General features: G+C 41.2%; 2 protein-coding genes across 8 annotated transcripts in view; both read right to left on the bottom strand.

The window, feature by feature from the left end:
- Positions 1–362: 362 nt before the first annotated feature.
- On the bottom strand, positions 363–7,294 carry LOC134870544 (protein kinase C and casein kinase II substrate protein 3-like). Of its 7 annotated transcripts, none has more exons than XM_063892740.1 (11): positions 7,135–7,286; positions 6,793–7,006; positions 5,661–5,776; positions 5,382–5,538; positions 4,955–5,190; positions 3,955–4,110; positions 3,395–3,570; positions 3,198–3,318; positions 2,579–2,646; positions 2,378–2,457; positions 363–1,473 (listed from the first exon to the last, which is right to left on the bottom strand). In XM_063892740.1, exons 3-11 carry the CDS (start codon positions 5,715–5,717, stop codon positions 1,361–1,363), a joined length of 1,164 nt encoding a protein of 387 aa, XP_063748810.1. In that variant the 5' UTR covers positions 5,718–5,776; positions 6,793–7,006; positions 7,135–7,286; the 3' UTR covers positions 363–1,360. The 7 variants fall into 7 exon arrangements, with proteins under 7 accessions (XP_063748810.1, XP_063748815.1, XP_063748812.1 ...); XM_063892745.1 differs by having other exon boundaries at positions 5,661–5,746; XM_063892742.1 differs by having other exon boundaries at positions 5,661–5,723.
- Positions 7,295–8,957: 1,663 nt separating this feature from the next.
- The window catches only part of LOC134871042 (SH3 and multiple ankyrin repeat domains protein 2-like), a 49,430-nt gene continuing 47,505 nt past the window's right edge, over positions 8,958–10,882 (bottom strand). The window contains 1 exon segment of the mRNA XM_063893628.1: positions 8,958–10,819. Within this exon segment, the coding sequence (XP_063749698.1) occupies positions 10,762–10,819 (58 nt within the window). The 3' untranslated portion in view covers positions 8,958–10,761.

Raw genomic sequence — 10,882 nt, 5'->3', positions numbered from 1 at the left:
TAAAGAATATACTACACTGACTGTCCTGTAAAATGATTTCATGTACACATATCTTGCTAGTTTTATGTTTGTGGTAATTCCATTATGTTGAAATCTATGGGGGAGAAGTTAAAATCATATAAGATAATGGCTTCTGTACTATATTATATCTCTATTTTCCCATAAAGAAAGGCAAATCCCAAGGCTCCTGTGTACTAAAGGACAAAGTACATATCTGCACTGAAAAGCGTATTTTAAACCACTTCACATTGTTGTTATTGTTTGCTGTATTGGAGTATTTTCTCGGCTTCTGTTTGTTTAATCTATGTAAATGTACCTATACTGTAAAGAAGTGAGTGCAAAATAAATAACAAACTCACATATAATTGAAATACTTGTAGTTTATTTGAAAATGATGGCACATATTCACACATTTTATGGCTTTTTATCGTTGTTTTTTTTGTCTCAAAATATAAGAAATTAACAAAATTGAGTCTACACAGCAATGATAGCGCCTCCGTGAGGCCGCACTGAAGGCACAGCGGTGCTTTGAGCTAAATGCTAACATACACAGTGCCAATGCTAGCAAGGATGTGATTAGCAGATACAATATTCACCATCTTCACCATCTTAGATTAGCGTGTTAGCATGCTAACATACTTTAACCTGTTTGTGTTGATGGATTAAAAGTCAAGGGACTGTAAGAGTCAAGGATCACCCTTGTTGCATTATGAATGACTGTTTAAAGTCATAGCAAACCATTTTTCAGAATACATTTTTGGACCAACCATTCGACAGAACACTGTCTTCCATAGACACACACAAAGTTAGCATCAGAAAACATAAATCCCCCCAAAAATTGAAATAGAGGCTAAACCAATACACTTTTATTTTTAAAATCCATTCCCTCAGTCAACGTCTATGTGCCTGTAGGTAATACTTTAATAAGTAAACATTAACCGTGTGTGCTCCCATCATTGTAAACCTGTGCCTGGGTAATCCTCATGTATCATTATCAGCTCTCCTCAAACAGACCTACAGACTCGGACATGATGGCAGCAAATAAATATTCTCTCTGTTGTTTCTTTTTAACATGCACACATGCATGCAAAGACACGTACACACTCACATTTACACATACAGTTCCTGCACCTGAACAGTTCCTTTAGCCTTTAATAAGTTAATTCGTATTGCAGAAGTACTCAAACCAAAGTACGTTAGAATATATATTAAGGCCTCAATAATTTTTAAGATTGCTGGGAACAGATTATCTGACATTAACTCAGAATCAGTGTGTCAAACATAACATATAAGAGAAGATTTAAAATCGAACTGTTTGTGAGAAATACGTTTAGGACATAGTTTATTATAAAGTGAGACGTCACTCTGCAAATTCAACGTAGTTTGCCGGGTAGAAGCCCTCCTTCCCTCCGCTCAGGACTCCTCGACACCAGCCCTGGTCGTCCTCCTCCTCCACCTTCAGGAACACCTCGCCTGGGATCACGGGGAAAAAAACCCAATAAAACATTGCTATGATAAAGACTAAGTTATGTGTCATGAAACACAGTGACTTTTATTTCTATCTTTATCTGAATCTATAGTTTCATTTCAACCAGGTTAACATCCTGCTTTGTACGGCCTTGTGCATGAAACACAGTCGTCTGCCTGAAGCCATGAATTCACTTTTCATCCAGTTTGAAGCTCAATTTGAACAAAACACTGACTTTGTTGTTTGCAACTCTATATTATAACCTATTGCTTTTAAACTGAAGCAACAAAAGCCTTCAATAAAGCCTTGCAAACATGCCATAAGATGTTTTTAAGACACATTTCTTCTAAAGTACATAGCATTTGACATTTCCCAACAGTTTTCTGTGTGTATACAAGTGAGGATACTATTGATTTTTACATTCTCTATGTTATTCTACACGGTTACTGGCTGCAACATGCCTTGCAAATGTATAGGAAACATTCATGATAAGATTTGGATGTTGTATTTAACACAAATATTCAAAGTCTCCCTTTAAGCTAATTTTGAGTCCGTCTTTTTGTCTGTGCAGGATTTGTAATGACATTAAAGCCACAAAGCTGATGTTCAGAGTTTTTAGATGTCAGTACTGAATAAAGTATATTCTTGCACTCTTAACATCCAACAGTACACAAATTGGATTTTATAAAGTCGTTAAATATATTGAACTTAAATACCCATAGATCCTGTTTACGTAACATCAGTGAAGTGTCTGGCATCATTTCAGAGGAATTTGGATGCATTTCTCAGATTTATACAGATACAACGGTTGTTCTTATGTGACACAACCGTGCCTATTGTGGCTTTCAAACATTGAATAACACTGCTGTTGTATACATTTCTGTCCCAACATCACACTTTATGCGTCACCTGCTTTAAAGGACAGCTCATCGCCCTCCTCTCCCACGTAGTCGTACAAAGCTCGCACCTTCACTCCCCCGATCATCACACTAACAGCAGAAGATATGGGCGTTTGAACAGTTAGAAAAACATAAATACGACTTGAAATAAAATGCATATTGTTCTTCAAGAAAGAGTTATGTACTAAAAGTGAAATGTTGACTGACTTACGGTCGGCCCTCTTTCATTTGCTGGTCTCTTTTCTTTCTATTTAACTTTTTTATTGGTGGTACCCATTCCTGATGGAAGAAATACAAGATATTTAGGACTTTGATAAGCAAAACGTCTTCAGTAATAGCATTGCAACACAATGCAAATATCCACACATAAAGGGTAGGGTCTTGTTAACATGGGGTTTAGACATTTTGAAAGAAAAACAGACATGCAAAACACAACGTTCCTAAATAAATAGGACCTCCCACTTTGTCAATCACATTTTTAAACTGACTCTGAAACTTTTGCCCATTTGAAAAGCTTTTTTTCGGAGCAGGTTTCGATTATCCGTGTTTTTCTCTTGACCCCTCAGAGCCACCGTACATCAGATTATCATCCGAAATTCAGAAACGGATTTACTTCGTCTTAAAATTCAACACTCTTAACAACAAATTAAGGAATAAAGAGATGCAGGATTTATGCAAAAAGCATTATAAAGTATTGATTGTGGAGGACTTGCATTGACCCTCAAACCATAAGTCTCAGCAAATCCAAATATAACCTGAATATATAACCTGAATATATAACCTGACGACGATGTATTGTTTATGTTTGGGAAGTAAACTTTGTAGCTTACATTTATCTTTGGCCAGTCTGTGGGCATGCCGGGTCCGTGGTTGTTCTTCCACCATTTGAGATCATCCTGCTCATTGATGGACATCAGAGTGTTGTGGAGCTCGCTGTACACCGCCTTCACACTGACACACAGATACAGTAAATCCACATATACACATTTCAACACTCTACTCATCAAGTATTCTGATGGCTGCTCACCTCTCATTGTTGGTGATGTCCAGATGTCTGTGGATTGAGAGGAAAGCCTGCTTCAGGAAGCTGATCCTCTTCCTCTCCTCCTCCTGCGACTGCTCAAAAATGGCCTCCATTTCCTCCATGTAGCGGGGTGTGTAGGTCGTCACATCCTCCAGCAGTTTCTCGTAGCGGTCTCTAACCTGCAGAACAGTTTTAGGATTAAAAAGTGGGTTTGCTCCAACAGGAAGGACATGCATTTCTTTAATGAGGGCAATCTATCATGCATTAATCATCTGGAGCTCTTTACCGTTCCCATGCTGGTCTCCATAAACACTGAGCAGAGTAACAATAACACATCTCCATACAAGGGAACAGCTTGGAAGAGAAGCTTAAGGCTGGGGCTCGTGTTTATAGTTGATATCACCACAGCAGCCGCAGGCCAACAAAACTTCCAAGGAATGCATCTAAACTGTGTGGCATGTTTTGAATCAGGAACTGTGAATATAAAAGTGCTCTGATTGGAGCATCTATTTATCATGCTTCTGGAGTGAGGTGGTGCAGGGCGTGTAAATGTCCCTTCTCACCTTTTCTTTCTCCTCTGTGACCTTTTCTCTGGACTCTATGAATTTCTGCTTTTTCTCCGCGCTCATCTGAGGGTTTTCGTTTGCTTGTTTCTCTTTGTCGAGGGCGCTCTGCTCCCTCTGACAGGACTTGTGATATGCAACCCGGGCCTTCTCCAGCTGTCCAAAACATATTCACCGACATGCATATTATTACCTTGAATGGAGAAGTTTTACATTTGGGGACATTTGCATATTACTTTTTTTTACCTGAGGAAAATATGGCCTGGAGGTATTTAGCTTAGCTTAGCATAAAGACAGGGGGAAACCTCTAGCTTGACTCTGAGCCTACAAGGACCCCTAAAGCTCACTGAGTAACAGGTAATATCAGATTTGTTAGATTTGTACAAAAAAACATACAACTTCCTGTAGACAAAACCTAAAACATCTCTTCAATCCTCAACATGTGGTCGATACACTGGATCCTGAAAGTCAACATTATCTTCTCAAATTTGAAATTTCGGTCCATTTACTTTGTTTGAATTGAATGCTAGCATGTGTTTTATTGTGGCTATTTTCAGCTTCTCCATAGCTCTTAGATTTTACATGAATTTTCAGTCCAGTTATTTTTAAAACTCATTATAGAAGAATGTATGCTTAGCTTTCAGAAATTATTAGATTTTGTTTGGAATAATGTATTTGTTTTGATTGACTAGCCGACAATAAAGTGAATAAAGTAGACTTTTTTAAATGTCAAACTATTATTTTAAACCATATACTGAAAAACCATTTTCCCGTGCATGACGGGCACTTAAAGGACCACTTATTAGTTTTAAATTCTGAGCTTTCAATCATATCTTGTGGTTTTTATAAGCAGGTGTTGCCACAAATGTTAATAAAGATCATGAGATCAATCTTAAAGATAAAGTTGTAGCAATTGGATTTAAGAGTGGGGCAAAGATTGTCTGTAAAACGACCATTGCTACTTAAGTCCTGCATGATAAGCCTTTGGAGAAACACACACCTTCATCAGCTTTTTGGACCAGGGTTTCTGCGCACGTGAAAAGCTCGTCTTGTTTCCGTGGCTCTCACTGAACCCACAGAAGAGTTTCTTTGGGAAGGTCTCTTTCTGCCAGGTCTTCACCCGGTCCCCTTCCTCTGCTGTGAGCGACTGAGAGATGGAGGAGTGGAGCGCTGACAGACGCTCGGTGGAGGTGAAGAAACACTGCCACGCCCTCATGAGGGAGCCATAAAGTGGCCCTGGGGAGGAAAAGAAAAAAAGACTGAGGAATGAAATAACACAGAGCACAGCGGTGAGTCATAGAACCAAACGAGCTCACATGCAGCCATTTAACATGAATCCAGAGGTCATGTTAACTTGACGACAGCTACATGAGAAAGGCCTGTTTTCTGTTTTTAAGGATCCCCATCATGCAGGTTCTCATACTCACGTGAATCCACTATGGTTTTCCACTTGTTGCTCCACTGGTTCAGCTGCTGGGCGTACTGCTTTTCTACTTTCGCTCTCTCATTGAAGCATGCCACGATGTCGTTGCAGGCCTGGAAGGACCGCTCAGTCCGGTGCACTGTACGCACATAGTTCCCTGGCTGTGAGGAGGGAAAGGTGGTTAGAAAAACCATCAGAATTCAAGTTGAACCACACAATTTGGATGAACTTGCTCTTCCTTTGGTGGTAGTGTTCTCCAATTTGATCATGAATATATCCTCACCATCCAGAAGCTCTGTCTCTTGGCATCTTGGGTCGGCTCTTTTGGAAGGCTCGCCATTATTGTCTGCCTCAGAAAGCAAGAGTTGGCTGGTAATGTTGAACAGGAGAGTTGCTTGACTGGTTAAGATGCAAAACGAGGGGAATGAATGAACGTTTCTATTGGCAGAGGAGTCACATTGAAAACCATGCGACAGGTTGAGCGTCTACACGGTGTAATAGGCAGATGCAGCATGGTGACTTCCTCATAAACAAAGCCGTTCCCTCTGAAATTACGAGTAATTGGCGGCTGAAACCGTGTGTATTGCTGAGCTTATTGCCATAACAACTTGGCATAGGTGTTATTTACACTGTACAGGGCGTAGATACATCCAAGGAGCCCCCTGCGTGAGTAAGGGGAGTGTAATGCAGTGGCAGACTGGAATTCACAGGGTGGGATCTGCCAGTAGGAATAGAGCAGCTGCTCCGGCATTCTTCCTGCTGCCTTCCCAAAATAAACAGCAGGGAAAGGTCATCTTTCCCATTGCTCTGAGTAATACAAGGCCTATTAGAAACCAACTGTCTCCCACTCTCACTCCTCCTGCTATTCGATTCATGAGACATGATCATGTGTGCAAGTCTTCTGCCTCATGGGAACGCAGGATTTAAAAGAATAACTGTCCAGATAGCAGGCATGATTTGCACAGCATGTAAAGCAAATGGCATTAAGAGGATATTTGACAAAAGAAAAGGAGATGCATGCACAAACATGAAAAGGACGCAGCTACATTCTGGCCTATTTCTGTCTCGGTAACACGTTGACACATTGCTGGCTGAGTAATATGAAAGTGACTAACCACACCTCATCACAAGACTGAGCATGACAGCGAATCAGGCTCATCTTCGACTCTCCTTCCCTCAGCTCGCTGTTTCTAATGCTTATATTTCCTTGTTTTTTTTTTACAGTTGCAAGTGGAAATATGGCAGGGAGGCACTGGAAACTTCTTTTCCTCCAAGAAGAGGTTTGAAATTCACAGCACATCTTCATATTTGATCACACAGAATCACTCATATCAAAGTATGAAGAAAAGCTTCAGTGCACATGTCATACAGAATCAAGAAGTGGCAACAGAGCAGTCATGCCTCGGAGAACTTACATTTCTCTCTGGATCACCAGTGATTACTCAATGACCACTTGTTACTGTAGTTCTGCTGAGGGTTGTCTCTCCATTTCTCTGTCCGTCTCCCCCTCTCTCCCAGGCTGCCTCTCCTCCTCTAACACATGCTTCTCTCTCCCCTTTCACTGACCCAATTTCCCCCTGGCACTTAAAGTTACACACACACACACACACACACACACAAGTTGTTGATCTGAAAGTGGGCGTGAGACACCGAGGCAAAGCAGAAAAAAAGAAATTAAATAAATCAGAGCATTTGCATGATAGTCACTGCGCTGCTAATTGGCTTCAGAGCAAATAAAGAGGGAGGAAGAAACTTACCTTTCTGCTCTCCTCCCCCGTATGTATGCTGGGAAATTCTAGCTTACACTTTTCTGTCCTCTTTCTCCTACTTTAACCCCATCCTTCTGGCTTCACTCCCTATCAGCTCTTTTGACTGTCACCCTCTCACTTTCTCTCCACTCAGTTGCTACCAAAACAGCTGGAAAAATCCCCCTCCTTCCCTCCTCTCTCTCCATGCCCGTCCCTCCCTCTGGGTCTCTCGATATGGTGCTAATGAGACCTTCATTTTGACCGTCCGCTGTCACAGAAACGTGTCAGGGTGGCACAAAGTCATGTGAGCTTATTAGTGAGAGTGTGCGACAGCGGTGGGGAGGGGGAGGGATGTCCCGTGAACTGTGACCCTTGGTGACCTCCCTCTCTGTAGTCGGGCCTAGAAAGAAAACATGCCAACGGGAGTAGTGTGTAGAGCACACACACTGTTTACCTTTTGTGGGGTTTCACTCTTCTGGATATCAGCCAGAAGGGGAATCAGAAAGTTACTGCCGTCTCTCTGGTTTCTATTTCCCCGCTCTTTCTTCAGATAAACGCTGTGTATAATCAGACTTCTCAAACAACCACTTATTCATAACAGCTTACACAAAACCAGAGTATTTCCAAGACCATTTACCGCTCACCAGACGGGAGATATTTGATTCGAGGCTCCATGGAATAGGCTGCCTTTACAGGCAAGAGAAAAAAAGGGGCAAACACCACATTTGAGACCTGTAGTGTAACCTTATCATTATACTTTTTTGGGGAATGTTTTTCTATTTAGCATTTATTTATTCTGTTGGTTCTTACTAAGATGTGGTAGCATCTGTTGTATTACATCAAATAGCACATTGGACATCAGTTTGGAAACCATTCCTGTCTGTAGTTACATTGGGTATTATTTAAAGAGGCCCTATTGGGGGTGGTTTTCTGTGCACGTAAATGGTCTGAAACGCCTCCTTTGTTTACCTGCGTAACAAAGTGACACTTGCATTTCTGTTGGTTAGCGCTCCAACACATTGCACCTGATAGGCAAAAGGGACGGGACATCTCTAAACGGTTGACCAATCACAACAGAGCCGGCCAGCTAACCAATCAGAGCAGACTGGGCTCTGGTTTCAGACAGAGGGTGGAAAAAGGTGCTGCAGCACAGGCAGTATGAGAAAAATAAAGAGCTTTTTGAACATTAAAGCACAGAGACATGTCACAGTAGAGACACCAAATATAAATATGAACCTGAAAATGAGCAGAGTGTCCTCTTTAAAGGAATAAATCACCCATGCATCACCCCGTTAATTTAAGTGTGTGAACTCTTTTTCCTCTGAGCAAAACAAGCCCTGACTGTAATTTAACTGACTCTAAGCAGACTCCTGTCTGAGAAAATTGGAGACGGGGCAACCTTGACAGTTGGCACAAACTTTAAATAACAGCATTTTGCAATTTTTCTCCCATGAACCTCAATGTGGCCACCATGCTAGCGAACAATCCCACATTCATCTCCTTCCAAGTTGTTTTCCCATTGTTCCTCATGCCTTACAGCCGTGTTTGCTTGAATGCAGCCACCGCTTGCTTTGAATTAAGCCATCTCATCTTCTTCCTTCCCGTGAGCGCCACTCTTTTGTCCTATTAGCTCACCGAGCCTGATGGGAATATAATCCTGGACCCGAAAACAATGTTGTTTTCGAGCACCGCAGGGCTGAGACGAGCCGCTGCCAAATGACTCAATTCAAACACAGCACTTCAAATTGGATCATTATGTGGAAATGCGAGGAGAAACGAGAATGACAACAGTTTATTTTAGCATTTATTTCAACACCTTAGTTGTACCTCTATCATATTGTTTATCAGTATATACTTTATTCAATTTAAAGCAAAACTTTATATATATTTTGATATTTATATATATATATATATACCTTTTTATCTCTGCATACTTATGCTCATACTGTATGTAGTCATTATGCATTTCACTAGACCTAAAATACTCTTTTAAATCATAGGATGTAATGCTTTCTACACTACTGCTCGGACTGTTCACACAAGTCCTTCATGAGATCGCGTTGAGGCAACTCAGCATGAGGAGTCATCATTTAAAACTCAGAGAGAGAGAACGTGTTGACTAACGGCTTCACTGGGGTCACCACGGGGCGAGCAGTATAGAAAGCATCGACAGAAATCCCAAAAATAAAAACAAAAACAAAGAATTTGTCCACACTATTTGGAAGACGGAGATTCTTAAAAATGTTTACATACTAAATATTATCTTTATTATACTATATTTTTATGTTATCATTGTCATCATCATTACATATAGATCTATAAATAATGTGGTTTTTTTTTACAGTTAAATTCACTGCAGGGGAAAATGGCTAAACAATGGCATGTTTTTAAAAACCCAGGGCGTTCACCTCTATGCAACAGATACAGTTATCACTCAGTGCTTCTAATCGAGGGGTCATGATGTGTGGATTGGGGGCAACGTTTGGGATTGTCAACTAGTGAGAAAAGGAACAGTTTTCTGACCGTTATAAATATGTTTTGGAAAAAGGCATTTAGAAAGAGAGAGGCGTGGGTCAAGGGAAAGCATTTGGCCACCAAGCTGACAAACACTCGCACAAAATCAGACGCACAGAGGGTGAGAGTTTGGGGGGGGGGGGGGGGGGGTGAGGCAGACAGAGAAGCAGTAAAAAGCCCTTTTTGATCACTGCACCTGCTGAGTGAGAGAGCGCGGTCAACATTATGGAGGACGCTGTCCGCCCTTTGACCTGTGCTATGGCCATAAACACGAGTAAAGGTTGAGAAAAGTTTCCCCTCCTCTGAAAGGTTACTTCACAACAATGTCTTCTCAATACCATAATGCACAACTTCAAATCAACAGTTATAAATACCCTGACCAGTTTGAAATGAATGATTGTGATCGGCACTTCGTACAAAACATATGTTTCTACTAATCCCGTTGAACATGTAAGATATATTAAGTGCTCGCAAAGTACATACATACGAAGCATACTGGGGCATCCTTTGGGGGAGTATGGCAAATATATATTAAAAAGAATACTACCATGTTCTTCTATCATCATTCACAAACATAAATCTAATGTTCTGGCTCCTGTACTCACAGCCACTTGATTCTCTGATCTGCTTAAAGCTACAACACAGATGTTAGGAGGTGGCTGCTTTTCCCAGGGTTTCTGGCTCAGCCACAATAAGTAACATTTAATCGGGGGTTTACCCTTCAAGCATCAACTTTTCAACTTCTTCCTTTGAACACAGACAGAAGTTTTGCCGAGCAGCAGATGGAGCGAGAGTCTGTCAGTGTGTGTGTCTCTTACAGCACATAACGGTGTGTTAATTAAATGCCTTTCCTTTAAAAATATATTTTCAGTTGAGGAGTTTTCATACGACATTCCTCACTTTCACATACCCGTTCTTGACCAAAAGTCATTTTCTCCAACAGTATTTCTCTAAATGTGTAGACACTTTGCAAGAAAACTCCCCCCCCACAAACATCCAGCCCTTAGACATAGTCCAACACACCCTGTTGATGTCCGCCGTTCCTCTCTCGCACATCCTCTGTTATTGTCCGCCTTTGTCAATTTGTGTGTCTCCCTTTTATTTCCTCTCTGATTCACCCCTTCACTCCCAGTCTGTGTCTCGGGGAGAAGAAGGGACATGCAAAGGAGAGGAGAGCCGCCTGGGGAGAGAAGGAGGGCAAATCAAAGAATAAGAACGGGTGGAAATGAAATAAAGATTGAGC

The sequence above is a fragment of the Eleginops maclovinus genome, chromosome 10, assembly GCF_036324505.1.
Source record: "Eleginops maclovinus isolate JMC-PN-2008 ecotype Puerto Natales chromosome 10, JC_Emac_rtc_rv5, whole genome shotgun sequence".
Lineage (NCBI taxonomy): Eukaryota > Metazoa > Chordata > Actinopteri > Perciformes > Eleginopidae > Eleginops > Eleginops maclovinus.
This window is presented reverse-complemented; position numbering and strand designations above follow the sequence as displayed.